Raw genomic sequence first — 20896 nt, forward strand, 5'->3', positions numbered from 1 at the left:
CAAAAACAAAAAATGTATAGACAGAAAATATGTATCTTAAAATAATTTGATTCCTATAGTTTTTTGTTTGTTTGTTTGTTGTTCTTGTTTTTTGGTCACGCTGTGTAGCTTGTGACATTGAACCCAGGCCCTCAGCAGTGAAAGCGTGGAGTCCTAACTGCTGTACCGCCAGGGAATTCCCTGATTCTTGTAATAGTTTTAAAAGAGCTTATCGTTTCTTTCTGACTCTAAAAATAATACACGCTAATTGCCAAAAATCCTGAAAAGAAAAATATAAATAAGGAAGATCACCTATAATTTCATAACCCCAATAGATCACATTTTAGAATAAGTTCTTTCATCCTTTCAACTCTACACAAATATGTGTATGCATACTTTAAAAAAAAATGTTACATAAAGGTTTATGGCTCGCTTTTTTCATTTAAAAAACAATGTTATGAACTTATTTCTGTATCAGTAACCATGGGATGAAAAGTCTTTAAGTGAAATCTGGAGTCAGATTATTTGTGTTAGAATCCTTCTTCCTATAGTACTTTCTTGCTGAGAAAGTGTGATAGAAATGTAATAGTAACTAATGTTTATAGTTGTTAGGAGGATTAAATGAGATAATATAAGTAAAGTATATAGTTCAAAATGTGGCATATAATAAGAGCCCATTTAATTTAATCATTTACTCAACAGGTATTTATTTAGCATCTACTGTGTGCATTATTGCACTGGGATACAGTATTGAATGAAATAGAGGAAGTAAGGTAGAGCAAAATAAAATATAAAGTGTTAAGTTATATTAAGTATAACGTAAAAACAGTTTATATTAAATAATTTATAAATAAAACAGAAAAATAATAAAATAGAGGAAAAAAACCTTGCCACATGAAACTTAGGCTCCAGTGGGAGAATGTGGTATAATAAATAAAAACTATTTGGTCTTTGTTCCCAGTTCTTGGCACAGAGCTCCTAAAACCCTTGAAATTTCCTGTGATGGGCGTGTCTTTATTCTTAAAGCCCCTCCTTGGATCACACCTGGATTTACGCTAATGAGGTGACTTAAACTGGGGTTTCTAGTAAACAATATATAGGTAAATAAGTAAGTATATGAAGTGTGTTAGATAATGAAAATGTCAAGAAGAAAAAATAGAGCAGAGGAAAGCAATAAGGAATATTTTTTAGGGGAGGGTTGCTGAAATCTTACATAGGTTGTCCAGGGAGATGCATGAAAAGATGACTTGTGAGTTAGGAACTGAAGGGAGAGCAAACTATGTGACTAACTGGACAGGGGAATAAACAACAGTGCAAAGTCCTCGAGGTGAGGGCCTGCCAGGTGTTTTCCAGGAACAGAAAGGGGGATGCGATGGTGGGAGCAGAGAGAAGGAAGGGGAACTTAGTGGTGGATCAATTCGGAGAGGTGATGAAGAGCCAGGGAGGGCTTTCTGTGTCATTGTTGTTAGGACGTTGACTTCTATTGTGAAAATAGCCATTGGAGGGTTTTGAGCAGAGGAGTGATGAGATCTGACTGGCTTTAATAGAGCAGATTCAGGGAGAGAAGTTAGGATGCAGTTGTAAAAATCCACATATGGATGATGGTGACTTAGAATAGGGTGGTGCAGTGGGGAAGTTGAAAAATATAAAATTCTGGGTATATGCTTACTTCTTTCATGTCTGCGAAATATTTCATTTTTGTGGTGGTATCATTTTTGTAGCCACTCCCCTATTGGACATTTCTAGCTTTCCACAAATTTTTAAATATTTTGATGAAAACTGTCTTCTGTGTATATGCAAGCATAGATCGTTACTTACTAGATTATTTCCTTGGAATAAATCCCTAGAAGTTAGATTGCTCGAATGGTGAAATGTATGTATTTTTAATACTTTTGCTGTATATAACCCCTATACTATCCTGAAGGTCAGTTTTCTTCCTACCAGCAATAACCTGAGTATTTATAATTTTTAATGTATAGTTTTGATATACAGTGTATATTTAACTTTTTACAATACCCAATCCTGACAATAAAAGAGTTTTTTTTCTGTTTTTATTTTAAAAAGCACTACTTATTTTCAGCTTCTATCTTTTTGTAGGTTACAGTTCCTCTGAGTCATCTCATCAATGCCTTCCATTCACCGAAAAACACATCTGTTTCTGTCAGTGCATCAGTTTCTCAAAACCAGCATCGGGATGTAGTGTCTGAGCATGAGCCTCCCAGCAGTGAGGTAATAGTTTTTACCCTGGGTGTGTGAGAAAGTTTTTTTGGTTTAGTACATTGTAAACATGCCTGAAATAACTTTCTATGTTTAGGCATTTGTAACAGGGTGATTTCTATCTTCAGCTTAATCTCCCTTTTACGATTAAAGATGTCCAACTCTGGCTTTGTTGTACATATAGAAATATTGCTTTGTTTTATTTTTAACATTTAATTTATAAAAAATTTCATGTGGCAGTGTATTGGTATTCACTTCCTACGTTACTGCTTGTGTAATATCATTTAGATATTCTTTTGTGTTGCTTCAGTGGTAGCAGGGAACCTACAGTTAACTCCATAATTCCCATAATTTTCAGGAAAGACAGAATAGCAAGAAGTTATCTACCGCCTTATAGGAGCTTTCAGTGTAATTGAACAATTAGAATATAGATACCTGAAAGTGAAATGTATAAGCTACGAAACCGTACTTTGAGTATTCAGAGAATTATAAAATCATTGTGGCCTAGGATATAGCGAATTCCCAACCTAGGAACCTTGTGTTTACAAGATTCATTAATAAGATAGTTGCTTGTAGCTCAGAATACATTTTTCATAGTAAACATTATAATCTATAGTTAAGTTTCTCAGAAGCCTCTTTAACCATAAATAGCTTATGTTCTTAGTCCTGATATCAGGGGCTATGGCAAAGGACAGTAGAGGAGGAGTTGAAAAAAAAGTTTGCCGGACTTCCCTGGTGGCCCAGTGGTTAAGACTCCACGCTTCCAATGCAGGGGGCCTGGGTTTGATCCCCGTTCGGGGAACTACAATCCCACATGCCACGTGGCACAGCCAAAAAAAAAAAGTCTGCTTTTGGTGGGGGTGGGATGGGGGGTGGTTGTGAGGTGAGTCTTGGGATACAATTTTACTTAGATGAAAAGTTTGTCTTTATGCTTTCCTTTTTTTTTCTTTTTTAATTGATTAATTATTTTTGGCTGTGTTGGGTCTTCGTTGTGCGTGGGCTTTCTCTAGTTGTGGCGAGTGGGAGCTACTCTTCTTTGCGGTGCGCAGGCTTCTCATTGCGGTGGCTTCTCTTGTTACGGAGCACGGGCTCTAGGCGTGCAGTCTTCAGTAGTTGTAGCTCGTGGGCTCAGTAGTTGTGGCTCGCGGGCTCTGGAGCAGAGGCTCAGTAGTTGTGGCGCACGGGCTTAGCTGCTCCACAGCATGTGGGATCTTCCCGGACCAGGGTATGAACCCGTGTCCCCTGCACTGGCAGGCGGATTGTTAACCTCTGTGCCACCAGGGAAGCCCCTATGTTTTCCTTTTATATTACCTGCCAAATTCCTATTGCCTCTGTCTATAGGCAATCCATTCTTGTCTTCTCTTGTGACACCCTTCTTCCAATTTACAGCCCGAGAGCTTTCCTAATGATAAGACTGCATGTATCAAAATTGCTACATGCAGCAATATTATGTTCAGTTTAGAAATTTTGGAAAATATTATGTAGGTAGAAGAAATTAAATTAACCTATGATCCTGCTTCTCTTTTTCTCACTTGTACTTTTATATTTTATAATAGTTGGATCATACTGTATATGCTGATTTAGATTTTGCTTGATCATTTAATAGTCTTAGGAACTTTTTATTCCATACATTTTCTGTATTTTTAATGACTTTCAGAGTGTTCATTTTATGATGTTCTCTTGTTGGATATTGTTTCCAATTTTTTGCTGCTCTGAACAACACCATTTGTACTCTCCGTGGTGCTAAATGTTTGACTATTTCATCAAGTGAAATGGCTAGGTCAGTAGTGAAGTACATTTTGGGGGCTTGAAAAGTAGCTAAACTCTAGAAGCCAATGTTGAGCTTAAGACTAATGGTCTCAGATACAGAATTGATGTCTTATCCTCTGATTTACCTTCATTATTCCTATGGTTTATCATTGATGACTGTTTGTTATTGCTTCACAAACATTTTCATTCTTCCTAAGCATCCTCCGTCATCTCTACTCGCACTTCCTTTGCTCTGAGGTTACATTGCTTTCATCAAGTCTTGCTCATCCAAACACCCACTTCACAGTGCAAGCAAAAAACTTTCAACTTCCTTCAAGCTACTGACTTCTTTTCCTGTTGCTTTCAGACTTCTTGAAAAAGTAGTACTCTGAACTTAACATCTGTTCTTGCTAAACTTTTATTCATACTACATCCCATTGTAGTTTGGCTACTACTTTTACCATTTTATAGACTTGTTTTGGTATATTTTGTTGACTTCCTTAGCAGTAAGTACAGGCCTTTTTTAAAAATCCACATCTTTTTCAGCTTTTCCTTAGCATTTGACCTTGCTGAACATCCACTGCTTTCAAAATACTTTCATAAATTGAGTGATACTACATTGATGGGTTTTTTTTTTCTCTTTCTGTTTTGCTGGGCGTTCTTTTTTTTTTTTTTTTTTTTTTTTTTGCTGGGCGTTTTTATCGCCAGCCTTTTACATAGTGTGTGTACATTTATCTGTAATCTAATTTTCATTTTGCATAGTTTCCCAGATTATATATCTTAATGTCTATATATATTTATATGCTGATAACTCCCAAATCTATCTCCAACTCTAAAGTATCTCTAAAGTTTTAAAGTAATTATCTGGTGGCTTATTAAAATACCCCTCTGGATAGGCTCCAAGGACCTCGAAATTAAGATGTCTAAAACTGAGCTGCTTCCCCAGATTCCAGTGTTTTGTTTTTTTTTTTTTTTTTTTTTGTGGTACACAGGCCTCTCACTGTTGTGACATCTCCCGTTGCGGAGCACAGGCTCCGGACACACATGCTCAGCGGCCATGGCTCATGGGCCCAGCCGCTCCGTGGCATGTGAGATCTTCCTGGACCGGGACATGAACCCATGTCCCCTGCGTCGGCAGGCAGGGGATAAGTTTAGTTTAATATTTTAAAAACCCTGGTCTAATGGGATTAGAATAACTAGGGATTGGCTAGTAATAAGTAAAGAAAATTCAAATATATAGGACTTGCGGATTCAAGCTAATCCTCCCAGGACTGAGAGCTTCCCAGGAAGAGTTCTCCACCCCTGGGCTGAGGTTCTGAGGTTGTTGGAGAGGGAATGGCCTTGGCTCACTGAATGGCACAGGAGTCACTGGTGCCATGCCAGCTGAACCTGATGGAAATCTGCCCCCTTGGGTACCAGGAGAAGCTGTTCATGGGGATGTGTGTTACTGGAAAAGCTGCTGGGTACTGCTGGCAACTGTGCACTGTAGGAACCAGGCTTTGGAGAAGCTGCACCAGTGGCAGGAACCACTCCTGGAGAAACCCATGGGTGTTATGTTGCACACAAAAGCCCGCTGAGTGAACACAATAGCCTGAACCAGGAGCAGAAACTCCTCCTACAATGTCTCTCCAGTGCCCTCTACTGACAGCTTAATGTTCTAACCAACAAAGGAAAAATATTCAAAGGGCCCAGATCCATGAACATGGAGCCAAAAAAAGGATGAAGAGGAGCTAAGAGACAACAAATCAATAACCAGCACATCCATCCTTCTCCATCACAATCCCTATACTGTACTGGTTTCTTCAAATGTCTGTTGTCTGTGACTTGGTATTTGCATCCTTCTTAGTCAGGGCTCAGTTCGGGTTCATACCATTTTTCTCTTGTTACATCAGCCTTCTGTTCTCCAGCTTATCATCTTTGTCTTCTATTTTCTTCCTATAAAACAAAACTAATGATATTAGCTATAGAAATAAATTCAAACAAGGCTCTTCACAATATGGCCATAGCCCATCTTTCTAGTGCTTTCTTTGGTCACTAAACTTTTTATTGCATCTCAAACATTCCAAGCCCTTTGATGACTTTTTGTTTGCCCTCTTCCCCAAGGTTTCTGCCCCCATCATTTGTGAATTAAGTGTTATTTCAGTGAAGCCTTATCACTTAGGAAATTAGTTGTTGTGTTCTCTTATGACTTTTTAAAAAAATATCTCTGTAATAGCAGTTACCTTATTGTATGATAATTATCATATTCATATGTACCTTATTTCTCTTTATGTTCCTAGGACTTGATACTCATTATGTAAAGGGCATACATTTCTGTCTTAGTTAAAAATCTGCATTTCCCTTTGTATTATAAATAGACTTTTTGGTTTCCCTATTTTAAAAGATAAAATATCTTTGTAGTTCTTGAATATTGTAGTCCTTCTGATTCCATTATAATAATGTGGTTTATATTCTACAGTTTTTATTACCTTAAAAAGCACCTTTTAATGGCTTCCCTGGTGGCGCAGTGGTTGAGAGTCCTCCTGCCGATGCAGGGGACACGGGTTCGTGCCCCGGTCCAGGAAGATCCCACATGCCGCAGAGCAGCTGGGCCCGTGAGCCATGGCCTCTGAGCCTGCGCGTCCGGAGGCTGTGCTCTGCAACGGGGGAGGCCACAACAGTGAGAGGCCCGCGTACCGCAAAAAAAAAAAAAAAAAAAATTCACATTGTTTCAATTGATAAGTACTCTTCAAGTTAAATAGCTTGATAATAATGCTTACTTGATATAAACAGCAAGGACCTACTGTATAGCACAGGGAACTATATTCAATATCTTGTAATAACTTGTAATGGAAAATAATCTGAAAAAGAATACATATATTTATACGTATATAAGTATATGTATATATAACTGAATCACTGCTGTATACCTGAAACATTGTAAATCAACTATATGTCAGTAAAAAAATAAAAATTAAAAAATAATAATGCTTACTTGGTTGAATTAATCTTTTACAGCCTATACTTAACTTAAGGGACCTTGGATTATCTGAATTAAAAATTGGACAAATTGATCAACTGGTAGACAGTCTACTTCCTGGAATTTGTAAGGACAAAAACGTTTCTTCCCATTGGCATACATCTCATGTATCTGCACAGTCCTTCTTTGAAAATAAATATGGTAAGTTAATATATTTTGTGTCCCAATGAAGGTAAGCCATTACAGTACTATTGATAATTTAATTGATACCACTTATTTTTTTTTGATACCACTTATTAATACACCTCTGGTTTCCAGTGTTTCATTACATTGTTGATTAGAGGTTTTTTTTGTTTTTTTGTTTTTTTTTTTGATTAGAGTTTTGAAATTGTCTCTAGGAAATAGCAATTTTTTTGTTTCTCCGTGCTCTTAGCTAAAAGTAACTTTAGCTAGACATATATATTTTTACCTCTTGGTTTGAATTTAATTTCATTGGCAGCTATATTTGTAGATCATATAAAAAAAGATAATCCAAAGGACAAGTGATAGACACTAATATGATGAAGAAATGTGATTAAATTTGCAATGCTTTTAGATAAAAATACAAAAAGCAGAGTCATACATGGGCAAATGAAAGGCAAAACTCATTTTGGTTTTTCTAATATTCGGTAAAATTATTTGTTGTATTTCATGACTTTTTTGTTTGACCGTTAGAAAATTTACTTTTTACAATTTCCCTCCAGGTTGCTTAGATATATTTAGTACTTTACGTTCCTCTTGCTTGTACAGACAACATTCAAGAACTCTTAAACGAATTTGTTCAGATCTTCAGTACTGGCCAGGTATGAAGCAACAGTTGTACTTATTTTGAAAAAAATAATAGATTTATTTAATCTATTCAGATTTGTCTTTTTAAATGATATTAATGATTAGAAACATTCATTTGTAGCTCACAGTAGAACTTGGAGAATATTTGGAATCAACTAGTTTGGGTATATCTGTGTAACTTTTAACCTGGGAAATATAACTAAATTTTGAATGTGAGTGACAAGTGCCACAGTAAAGGAAACTCTAGGGAGCTCACGTATACCTGCTCCAAAACAATTAAGCACATTTGTTTACTCCTCTCATTTTCAAAATCCCATTGCAATGACAAAAAAAGATAAAAATAAGAAAAAAGTCAGGGCAGCAGCAGAGGGGTTTTGTAAATGGACCAGAAATTTAATGACTTTCTGGAACTTGTAAAGTAGACGAAACCCCATTGATATCAAAATCCAATATGTATTCATTCATATTTATTTAATATCAGGCACTACTGATAGGTGTTAGGCGAGAGTGATAGTTATGTAACTGAAAAAGACATATGTTATCAACCCTCATGATGCTTATAGTAGAGTGACATGAAAGAGGTGTGTAATGCTAATTCCAGTAGAACTTAGGAAAAATCCCCAAGTTCTAAGTCAATAATAGTGAGCTCTGGGGTAGCTGATTTAGTGAAACAGTTGAAAGATTGCGAAAAGTGGGCCAGTCACAGAACAGATCTGGCTTGCAACTTTTAGACAAAAGAACACATCTCTAATAAGGTGTCCGTGTGTGTATGTTGAAAGGGGACTCCTGGTTTTAGGATTGATGCCAAAGAGAGAAACAAGATAGTAACCCAGGTTACTTTGGACTTGAATCATACACTAAAGGTACCTGCTCATTTACCATAAGTCTATGTTTTGTAGTCTAAATATATTTACCACTTTGATAGTTTTGAGGACTCCTGTCTGCAGTCAGTACTGATCATTGTGTTCTTCTTTACAAATACAAATGGTTTGCAAGAATCTCCATGTTTGAGGAAATTTTATAGCATGAAGGAGAGGCACCAGGTTGGGCAAAGAAATCTCTTTTGTAGTTCTTTGAAGAAATGGTTAATGTAGAAGACAGAAGAATACTTAAGAAGGGATGATACACTCAGTTTTAAATATTCAAGGAAGAAAAAAACTGAGCATGTATTAGGGTATAAAAAATATCTTAATAACTTTTAAAAAAGTTAAAACTCAAAGGTCAGATTCTCAGATCATATGATAAAACTGAAGTCAAATAATAGAAAAGATACCTAAAAAAAATTCCTAAATATGTGGAAATGTTTAAAGATACTTTTCTAAGTGTCTTGTGGCTGAAGGGAATTGAAAACAAATTACAGACAATTATTCCTGAACCACACTGAAAATCTGCATATCTAAATCTTTGGGTTGAGGACAAACTGAAGCTGAAAGCATTGTATGAATTTTAGGAAATAAGGAAGATGGGAAATAAATTGATTAAATATTTATTTTTAGAATTTCTTTAAAAGAACGTGAGAAATTAATATGGATAAGACACATTAAATTAAATGAATATAATGGCAAGAAATGGTTTTACTTAATTTAATCAAGAATCAATTTAATTTGAAAAGAAAATAGAACAAACAGTCTGATTAAGAAATGAGAAAATACAGTGTTAGAAGTGAAAAGTGGGAACTGTCACAGATAATGAAGATTTTAAAATTGTAATGTATATAATTTTATATTGTAAATAAAAATATGTTGAAACATAATTATTTGAGTTATAAATTACTAGCAAAATTGACCCAGGAAGAGATAAGACAATAACTATAGAATTTGAAAGATAATATCTTTCAAATATAATCTCTTTGCCCCAAAGGCACTAGGCTCAGATGGTTTTATGGCTGTATTCTGTTTTCCAAGGTCAGGAGTCTTCCTGTTATTTAAAACTTTTTTAATAAAGAAAAAGATAGACTAGGCTTCCCTGTTTATTCCATGAGATGACTGATACTAAAATATTAGTACAAAAAGAATACAATAGATTAATTTCCCTTAATCTAGATATAGAAATCCTAAGTAAAGTCTAAAAAAGCACATATAGAAATATCCTAAAAATTATGATTAAGGAATACAAGAATGATTTAACATTAGGAAGTATGTTAATTTATCATGTTAATTGATTAGACAAGAAAAGGATTATTATTTGTGTATGATAAAAAGGCATGTGATATATATGCTAATTATTATGCTTCCTAAAAACTTGTAGAATAGATACTTTTAAAATTTCTGAAGTGTATCTGTTAGGTTCTCATTAATATGAGAAACAGGATATCTAGTATCCTGTTTTTGTTCAGTAATTTGAAGATCCTGAAATATCTGATTAAAAAGAAAAAGGAAGTTTTATATAAGTTAAAGGGGGCAAACTTATAATTAGGTGATACAATTGTTTACCAGAAAATTCAATAAAATCAACTGAAAGGCTGCCCTGGTGCCATAGAAGATAAATGCATAAAAATCAATCGCTTTTTTTTTTTTTTATCCTAGCAATAGGTTTTATTTACAGTTCGTTCAAAATCCATGAACTCTTGTATCCTGACAAGAAATATGCAACATGATATATATATACACACACAGATGTATATATGTATGCATATGAAACCTGACTGAAAGAAATAAAAGAAGAGCTGAGTAAAATAAAGTGAGAGAGTACTGTAGTCCTTTTCAGAAGAACTTAGTGTTCTAACATTATCAATTTGCACCCAGATTTTCAGTGCAACTCCAATCAAAACTCGAAACATTGGTTAGGAAAATAAAGAGTTGATTTTAAATTTGGGCATAAAAAGGGAATCAGATTATTTTCTTACACCTTAAAAAGTTCCAAAGAACTGAAAACAAGTAGAAGTATTAGATGAAGTCAGTAAACTGCCTTTAAAATCTTAGTGTGAGGATGAGACTCTTTAATCAAAGCACAGTGAACAAACCACTAAAGATTAAAAGACATGGCTTCATTAACCTTACAAATTACTGTATCACTTAACTAAAGACAAAGACATTAAAATAAATGTTTGAAATATACATGACTAAAAGTATATCTTAAAGTATATCCATATTCTGCAAATGAAAATGGAAAAATATGAAAGGTCATGAGTGCTCAGTTCACTAAAGAAATAAAAATAATCAATAAAAATTAAAAATGTGGGCTTCCCTGGTGGCGCAGTGGTTGAGAGTCCGCCTGCCGACGCAGGGGACACGGGTTCGTGCCCCGGTCCGGGAAGGTCCCACATGCCTCGGAGCGGCTGGGCCCGTGAGCCATGGTCGCTGAGCCTGCGCTCCGGAGCCTGTGTTCCGCAACGGGAGAGGCCACAACAGTGAGAGGCCCGCGTACTGCAAAAAAAAAAAAAAATTAAAAATGTTTTCAAAAATTTTCCTCACTTCTAATCTGAAATGCAAATTGAAACAAAATGTTACTTTCTGCCCATCAGATTTTGTACAAATTAAAAAGATTTTTATTTATATTCAGTGCTGCAAAGGATATGGAGGAAAGGACACTCATTCATTTGTGGGTGTATAAATTCTTGACAGCATCCTTTTGGAGGACAGTTTCTTAGTGTTAAACAGTTCAAGTCTCACAGTGTCACTTTTAGGAATGTAGTCTGTGTGTGATGAAAGATAACATGTACAAGATTTTTAACTGCAGCATTATTTTTAGCAATAAAAACTAGGAAACAGCTAATGCCCATAGTAGGGAAGTAGAGGAGTAAATTGCCATACCCTGATACATGGGAAAACTGTAAACAGCCATTAAACTGAATGCACTGCCTCATCTCTTCTGGAAAATGTCCATGATAAATTGTTAAGGGAAAGAAGACAATTGCAAAAGTTATGTACTATTTTTATAGAAAGAGCATGTTTTAATACATAGAAGTATAGTTATGGAATTGTTCAATTGGTTACTTCTGGAACATTTCAGCACACTTGTAATTAAAGTCATTAAAACGGATTGAATCTATAAATCAACTTTACTTTTTCTTGGTAATTTTAAAATGTAATAACAACAAAGAACTGTGTTTAAAAAATGAGATAATAGCCAGGGTGTATGGGAATAGTGTCAGAGTTTTGATTCTTACGCATTTTCCTTATAAAAATTTAAAATGAGAAGTAAATGTGATACTGTTTGATTCAGTTTTCATACAGTCTCGGGGTTTTAAAACTTTAAAATCAAGGACACGACGTCTACAGTCCACTTCTGAAAGATTAGCAGAAACACAACATACAGCACCATCATTCGTGAAGGTAATTAGACCTTTTATGCTGTTGTTTGAAAAAGCAGTAATTTTCAAGTTATTAAAAAGAACGTTCAATATCTGATTTCTATTGCTGACTAATAGATTTTCTTCCATCTTTCCACTTAGGATAAAGGATTAATATCCTGTGTAATCAATATAGCTAGAACTCTCCTGGGTGCCATGCTTATCTTTTCATTAGCCTGTTAGACGTCTTCCTCTGTTTTTTTTTTTTCCCCTGTCAGTCTACACCTGCTTATGTATTCTTGGATAAGTAGCATCCACCCAAGCTAGAAACCTGCTGGACAGCTATGATCTGTCCATCTTCTCTCACCTCCCACATCCATTAATCACTAAAATCCTGTTGATTCAGCCTCTTAAGTATTTATTTCTTAAATCTGTCTTCATCTCCAGTCCCACTGCATAGATAGACCATAGTTATTTCTTGCCTAGATTCCTCTCATAAACACTCATTTAGTCTCCTTGCCTTTAGTTTTGCTACCTTTAGCCCAGCCTCCAGACTGCCATCCACCAGACTGTCTGAAATGTATCAGTGTAATGGTTGTGTTCCTCTGCTTTATTGTCAGACTTCTGCCGTGTATACATATGGCATTTCATCATTTGGCATTCTGCCTACCATTTTTGTGTTCTTATCTTTCAGTGTGCCCCCTCCTCTCCTCCTATCCTCCTTCTCTCTTGGTTTTTTAAAGTCCTGTCAAACAAGATTGTTTATAGCTCTTGAGCACTAAAGGCTGCTGTTTCATGGCTCTGTCAAATTATTCATGCTCTGTGCTGCCGTGGTTCAGCTGTGCCATTCTCTGTAAGGCCTTTACTGACTTCTTAGGTAGCAGTTGTTTTACCACCATACCTAGTACCTCTAACATAGTATCAAAATGATTTCAAAAACTTAGTTATTTGTGTATCTCTGCCCAATAGACTGAAAACATTCAGATGATTGATTATTTATCTTTACATCTTCAGAACTTATACAGGACCAAGTATATGCAAGGTGCTCAGTAAACATTTAATAAATGAATGAGGTTTTTCCTCCAGCAGAAATAAAGGAATGTGACCTATTCTAAGCCATTAGAACCCTAAGTCAACATGTGACCTGTTAAATGTTTTCAGTGTAGTTAGTGGTCTTATGTAGAGAGTTTCTCTATATTAATTGATGCAAGTATAGGGTCCAGTGTTAGTTTCCTAGCCATTGATTATTTATTGTTGAGTCTTAATTCTTCACATTGACAATAAAAATTTTTAATTCTAGAATTTTAATGAATTTTTTTGTGAGTGGTTGTTATATTTTGGGGGAGTATTATCTGTATAATCAGCTGATACTGATGTATTGTTTGCGTATTTAGGGGTTTCTTTTGCGGGACAGAGGATCAGACGTTGAGAGTTTGGACAAACTCATGAAAACGAAAAACATACCTGAAGCTCACCAAGATGCATTTAAAACTGGTTTTGCAGAGGGTTTTCTGAAAGCTCAAGCACTGACACAAAAAACCAATGGTGAGTTGATTTGACAGCATCCATATTTAGGGAAGAATATCTGAAAGAAAGTTATAGTCCTGCCTTTAAGTGATTATAATAACTTTTCTAACAATTTCCCAACATTTTATTGGTTATATTTCGTTATATTTGTATCTTAAGCTGTGGTGTAGAAGTGGGAATATCTGCTGGCACTTTTCACTTTCTGAAGTGAGAAGCCAAAGTCAGCGATAGAAGCATGAGTGGCTTCATGAAGTTTTTGGTAACAGGTGCTGAAAGGCAATCATGGAGATTATGCAAAACATGCCAGGCTCCAATATTGCATGTGGTGAAATGTGATTACCGTCAGTAACCTAATATTTGCATTTCATTGATATGTCATTTCTCATTGATATAATTTGATTTAAGGCTTTTTCTTTTTTCTCCAGATTCTCTAAGAAGAACTCGCCTGATTGTCTTTATTCTGCTGGTAGTTGGCATTTATGGACTCTTAAAAAACCCATTTTTATCTGGTAGAGGCTCTTTATATTTATCTGACTTTTTTTTTTGTCTTTTATATACTCATTTCTTTTTCATAGTTGGTCTATCTAAGGCTTAGAGATAAGAAAACATTAATGTTTATAGTTCCAGGGTCTAGGTCTTTCATTCCTAAGTCAAGACTTCTCGGATTGGGTCACTTTAAGATTGTTTTTTGCATTGAAATTAAAGTTCCAAGGATTATGTTAGAGTTGTTTTTTGCATTGAAATTAAAGTTCCAAGGATTATGTTAGAATGGAAATGTTAGATCTACTTCTGGTAGTGGTTAGTTCCCCAGATTTTTAGAATATGATACCTATCCAATAATAAAATTTTTAAAACATGTAGAAGAATTTTATAATAGCAATACAAAGTGTAATAGTCATCTGTTTCAAAGACAATAATAAATTGAATTTTGTAAAAATAAACTTATATGGAAAATTACTTTAAATAGAGTCCCAGATTTTCTCAGTTTGCAAGTCTAAAATGAAGTAATAATGTCAGGTTTAAGCAGTTCCAATTGCTTTTTCAACTATCATTCAGTTTTTACCCCGTGTTTTCTCCTTTCTTTATGATGGATTACCTTGAGAGAAAAAAACTGATTTACAATTAAGAACATTGGTTGACCTGTATAAGGAATCATTCCCAGAACTTGCATGTAGCCCCAGTTATTTTAAAATTTGTTAGTGACATCAAACCTGAGATGAGGTTTTAACATCTAGGAATAGCCTTTTTATATCTAGATCTGCCTTCTCTTGTCTCCGTTTTTTCAAAAAAAAACCAATATAGGGATGATAGGTGATATCAGCAGGGTGGTGGAGGGGTGGGATGAGCTCTGATGATTATTCCTTTGTGTTTCTTAATTATGTACAATGGAGTTTGAGAACCACTGGTTTAAATTTTTATTATTCGATATAAGAAGAGGAAAATTCTTGTCATTTTATTATGAATCATTTATTCCTTGAATACCATCTCAAAATCCAGAAGACCTAATATCTACTCCTCACACTGATTAAATATATGTGAACTTAGATATTTAATTTTTCTGGGCTTTCTTGCATCTGAAAAATAAGGTAGTTAGTATTTTATGAATCTATCAAATATGTAAACATTTGTTTATGTCCCTTTAGTCCGCTTCCGGACAACAACGGGGCTTGATTCTGCCGTAGATCCTGTGCAGATGAAAAATGTTACCTTTGAACATGTTAAAGGAGTAAGTTAAAAAGTTTACCTTGATCTCCTCAAACATTATCTTAATTGTATTTTATTATTCTAAAGGTTGAAATAATAGAAAATATATATATTGGTCTCTGCCCCATGTTCCTGGCACAGACGTCCTAAATAAAACCCTTGTCATTTCCAAAGTGCTAAGAGCACCAGGAGCATCTTTTGTTTTACTGTTTGGTCTTTGACCCCGGTTCCTGACACAGGGCTTCTGAGTCCCTTAGAATTTCCTGGGTGATAGCAGTGTCCTTTGTTCTTTTTTTTTTCCGCCTTGGCCACACTGCACGCAGCTTGCCGGATCTTATTTTCCCAACCAGGGATTGAACCCGGGCCCATGGCAGTGAAAACTTGGAGTCCTAACCACTGGACCACCAGGGAATTCCTGCAGTGTCTTTTGTTCAAATGAGGTGGCTCTGGGTGGGTGCCTGGATGGGGGCTGGTCACCAGAAGGACCCAGCCATGATTAGGGCCTTAGAACTTTCACCTCCACTCTGTTCTCCAGAGAGGGGAGAGGGGCTGGAAAGGGAGTTAATAATTGATCATGTTTATGTGAGAAAACTCCCATAAAAATCCCAACAGATCCGGGTTCAGGGAGCTTTCAGTTGGTGAACACATGGAGGTGTGAGGACCGTAGCGTTTTCAGAGAGGACGTGGAGGGGCCTGTGCCTGTTCCTATGTCCCTTGCCCTACCTGTCTCTTCCTCTGGCTGTTCTGAGTTATATCCTTTCATAATAAACCAGTAGTCTAGCACCTAAACTGGTTTCCTGAATTCTCTGAGCTGCTCTAGCAAATTAATCAAACACAAGGAGGGGTTGTGGGAACCTCCAATTTATAGCCAATTGGTAGAAGTACAGAAACAACCTAGATTTGGCATTGGCAGCTGAGGTGTATGTGTGTGGTGCTAAGTCTTGTGGGACTTTGGCCCAAAGATGTGTTTCACATTCACCCCTTCCCAGGTACTTTCTTTTTAACGCTGCCCAATGTACTTGAGCTTTCTTACTGAGAGTTATTTAAAGTTGTGTAATGTGAGGTTGCAGGTTGGCTGTGAATATGTTATTACGCCAGTGTAATTTAAAATAAATAAATATGTGAAAGTACACATGCAGAGGCATTTTTAATTTACATTGGTAGCCAACATTTTTAAATTGAAGTTTCACCCACAAAAAGATTTCCGGATTGTTTGTTCATTTGTTTTTTGAACATTGAAGCCTGGAGTGCTAGGCCTGTATTTTTTGGCAGAGCCACGTTGTGGTTGTCTTTAAAGGGACTGTTGCTTTCCAGTTCAGCACATTGCCACCACTATTGTTTTACATCTGGCCTTCTGCACTCATTGATTGATACCGTTTTGCCACTAGCAATTTGCATTTGTGACTTCTGGTTATATGCTGACTAGGAAAATGGCTCACCATTTCTGATAGGCATCTTAATCTTATATCAGAGTTTTAAAGTTGAACTCGTTTTCTGATTGCCATTTTTGTTGGCCAGATTGGGCTTTATTTTTGCTAGGGATCTCAATTCTGCAATATTTTATATTTTGGAGATTAAATCTCTTAAATTTTTTTTACCACAGCCATTTATAAAACAATATTAGTACGCTATAGCTTAATTTTTGTCACTGTCCTTTGGCATTTGTCAGGAACTAAATCGTTTATAATCTAGTAGTAGTTCCTTGTAATGAAAATGATCTCATAACTAATCACAAATTAATGTTATAACTTAAACACAGACTCCCTTATCATTAATATATAGTAAGTCCACATAATTTGCCATTGAAGCTTATAACCAGGTCCAAAACAGTTTTGGATTTGAAACTTAATAGGTGACTCTTTATATTAAATGCCACTGACACACTTAACGAGAATTTTGAATGTAACAGTTCTTTTTAACCAAAGGAAGCAGTTAAAAAGGGTTTTTGTTGGGATATATAAGGAGACTTCATATAACTGGCATTGAGGGTCGGGAGAAAACTCTGAGTATTTCTAAAGGGGCCTTTTTGTATACTTTCACTGAAACAAAAAGCCAAGTTAATTTAATCTGCAGTTAAATTTATGATATTCAAAGAGGGTATCTTGGTAATATAATAATTACTTGGTAAATTGTATCACTTTAGGTGGAGGAAGCTAAACAAGAATTACAAGAAGTTGTTGAATTCTTGAAAAATCCACAAAAATTTACTGTTCTTGGAGGTAAACTTCCGAAAGGTAAGATATCTTCCCTTTCACATAACTTGACAAAATACTGTAATATGTCACTAATTTAACTCTTATCAAATTTGATCAAAGTTTAATTCTTACTTGCTATTTTACAAATAAGTTCTCATTCTGAACATACTGTTCTGTAATCTTTTTTTTTGGTAATTTAAAATTTTGTTATAATTTCAAACTTTAAGTAAATTGCAACAATAAATAGTACAAAGAACTCCCTCCAGGGCTTCCCTGGTGGCGCAGTGGTTGAGGGTCCGCCTGCCGATGCAGGGGACATGGGTTCGTGCCCCGGTCCGGGAGGATCCCACATGCCGCTCCGGCTGGGCCCGTGAGCCATGGCCACTGAGCCTGCGTGTCCAGAGCCTGTGCTTCGCGGCAAGAGAGGCCACGGCAGTGAGAGGCCCGCATACCGCAAAAAAAAACAAAACAAAAAACACCTCCCTCCATACTTTTAACTCATGAGACTCAAAATTTTTTTAACATTTTGTTCTATTTGCTCATTCCTTTCTTTACATAACGTGTAATTTTAAAACCATTTGCAAGTGAATTATAGATGTCATGCTCCTTTGCCCCTAAATACCTCATTGTGTATTTCCTAAGAATTACGGATATTCTCTTTACACCATTTCAGTACAGTTATTAAAATCAGGAAATTTAACAGAGATCCAAAACTATTAATCTAATTCAAAGTCATATTCAAATTTCAGCATTTGTCCCAATATGTAAACAGTATTTAAATGATATAGGAGAATTAGTTAAGGAGCAGATCCTGAAGTGAATCATTAGTAGAGACAAATACGTTTTGGCTATGTTTCAAAATATTGGTCATTGATGTGCCTTCAACTGCAAAGCTATATAAATTAATAATTATTTGTTATAAGTTCATGTCAGGCTTTGTTTCTCATTTTTAATTTGAACCGTTCTTGTTTATTTTTTCTTTTAGGAATTCTTTTAGTTGGACCACCAGGGACAGGAAAGACACTTCTTGCCCGAGCTGTGGCCGGAGAAGCTGATGTTCCTTTTTATTATGCTTCTGGATCAGAATTTGATGAGATGTTTGTGGGTGTGGGAGCCAGCCGTATAAGAAATCTTTTTAGTAGGTTTTAACGTATCTTTCATACAGTACTAATTTCTCTTAACTTCAGAGGAAGAGGGTTTCTTACCCTCTCTTTGCTACCTGTTTCTGATTGATATAGTTGGCTGAAACTGTAGGGTTCCGGTTTCGGATAACTTAGTGTGTGAGCTAAAATAGAACTGTACTTTTTTCTCCCAATTAGTCAGAAGAGCTAGTGGAAGTGCTACATTGCTGGGTGAGGCTGGGGGCCTCACCAGTTTATTGAAAAAGCTGTTACTTTTATTAGAAACAAAAAATGCTTCTCAAGATGTTGGCAACAAGTCATAGTATAGACATCTGTTTCAAACAGTGTACTTCTCCCTTCAATTATAAATTATATTCCAGTTGGAGGAGGAATACCTCCTTAGCTATGGGAAGTAGAAGTATTTGAGGGACTGTGTAAGCTGGTCTCCTTGTACACAAACCATGCATTTCCTCCCCAAAGTATCATATTCAGAAAGCCAAAGATCACAGATACATTTAGGGATCCCATAGTAGTCACAGAGCCAAAATGACATATCACTCCTTGTTGATTACAAGGCAGAAGTTCCTGGACAATATTGTGACCAGTAGCTGTTTGAATATCTGTAAGAGCTTTAGCCCAGGCTGAAGTGCTCACCAACCACAAAAAAGTGGCAACAAGAGTAACAACAAAGTCAACCATGGGAAGTTTTCGACTATCACGATACACGTTCGTGTAACCAACATAGAGCAGTGATGCAGTACAGGAAGACAAAGACTGCAAAAGTAACATAGAATTGTGCAGAAGAAGAGTAATCTCTAATAAGGACATGGTTTTTCCAATCTACATCACACATATTTACACCTTGATGTGCCTGAAATGATGCTTCATTCAACCTGAATTGATAACCCAAAGTAGCTGTGATCGTTTTATTGTCAGAAACTTTAGGATGACAAGCCACTTGAATTTCTGTTTTGCCCTTAAAACCTCCACAGGTGGCAAAAGCAAAGATAGAAGCAATCCACTCGAGGACCTTGATGAAGCCGAGCGGCTTCTTGAGCGGGTTGAGGTTGAGCTGGAAGGAGGACATCCTCTGAGGGAAGGAGGGAAAGAGAGTCAGGACGGTGGGGCGGAGGAGGAGGGGGACCGAAGAGACAGAGCCGCCTGGCCGTGAGAAAGGACAAGCGGGGCGGGCCTATCAATTCTTTACTATGTATTTAAAAAGTATTTGCCTCAAATCTGATTGTATATGGTTTGTACAACTAGGAAGAATGAATACTCAATGGTATAATTTTTTTTTCTTCTGAGGCTACTGTTCTTAAATCAGTTTAAGAAGGACCTCCTTTTATGTATTTTCTCCCTACTGAATGTCTTTTTTTGGCTTTTTAACTGTCTTACAAGTTGTTAAATATTTATGCAATTTTATTTTAAAAGTGTTGATTTTATTAAACTTATTTGAATCTTTTCTGTCTTCTTAGGGGAAGCAAAAGCAAATGCCCCGTGTGTTATATTTATTGATGAATTAGATTCTGTTGGTGGGAAGCGAATTGAATCTCCAATGCATCCATATTCACGGCAGACCATAAATCAACTTCTTGCTGAAATGGATGGGTAATTGAATCTTCCTGTCTTTAGAATTTGGTGATATATTTGGTAGCATACCAGAGATAGGAAAAATTTTGTTTATAGGCAACAGAGTAGTCCCTCATGCAAGAAGTAAAGACAAGCTATTTTGACTATTGTATTGTTTTTACTAATGGGATCATTGATAATTGTTACATCAACTTTTCTTAAATTAAAAAATAGATTTTTCATTTACTGTAGCATGACAGGAAAGCAGTGATTCCAGCTGAAAGTAGTAGTCTCTTTGGGGATGTAAAGGGAGAATACCCTTATCCCTGCACTGTTTGTGACTAGCTTTGAGTGTTGCTGTAGATCAAAAAAATGTTTCTTAAAGTCATATAAGACATTCTGGAAGTCTAGGAGCAAATAATTTGAATTGGTAAACTTGAAAATAATTTTTCAAAAATTAGTCAGGGACTCAAGCTTTTTGTGTCAGGTCATCTCTTCCTAACTAGAAAAATTATTATGAAGGTATGTAACCACAGATGATTTGGTGATTTATTATTAACACTTTTATTGAAGTGCACTGGCATTTTAAAAAACAATTAGAGATGCCTTATCATTTTGGGCTTTAAAAAGATCAATCCCTTTTCTTTGCTGTCAGTAAGATTAATGATAAACAGTTTTGCATAGAACATTTCTACATGTGTGCTGTTTTAATTTTCAATGAAAAGGTCCTTTTTTTTTTTTAATAGTTTTAAACCCAACGAAGGAGTTATCATCATAGGAGCCACGAACTTCCCAGAGGCATTAGATAAGTAAGTAT

The 20896-nt window shown here is 35.9% G+C and overlaps 1 protein-coding gene and 1 pseudogene across 2 annotated transcripts in view; one reads left to right on the top strand and one right to left on the bottom strand.

Moving 5' to 3' along the window:
• YME1L1 (YME1 like 1 ATPase) overlaps positions 1-20896 on the top strand; it is a 37324-nt gene that overhangs the window by 2342 nt on the left and 14086 nt on the right. For both annotated transcript variants that reach the window (XM_032622327.1, XM_032622328.1), the window contains exons 2-12: positions 2077-2208; positions 6943-7105; positions 7648-7746; positions 11897-12006; positions 13358-13508; positions 13916-13999; positions 15134-15216; positions 17338-17428; positions 18375-18527; positions 19986-20118; positions 20826-20888. In XM_032622327.1, coding sequence (XP_032478218.1) covers positions 2077-2208; positions 6943-7105; positions 7648-7746; positions 11897-12006; positions 13358-13508; positions 13916-13999; positions 15134-15216; positions 17338-17428; positions 18375-18527; positions 19986-20118; positions 20826-20888 — 1262 coding nt within the window. The remainder of the gene's footprint in view (positions 1-2076; positions 2209-6942; positions 7106-7647; positions 7747-11896; positions 12007-13357; positions 13509-13915; positions 14000-15133; positions 15217-17337; positions 17429-18374; positions 18528-19985; positions 20119-20825; positions 20889-20896) is intronic.
• Positions 18880-19652, bottom strand: LOC116748844 (annotated as a pseudogene).

Source organism: Phocoena sinus, chromosome 2 (genome assembly GCF_008692025.1).
Source record: "Phocoena sinus isolate mPhoSin1 chromosome 2, mPhoSin1.pri, whole genome shotgun sequence".
In the NCBI taxonomy this organism is placed as follows: domain Eukaryota; kingdom Metazoa; phylum Chordata; class Mammalia; order Artiodactyla; family Phocoenidae; genus Phocoena; species Phocoena sinus.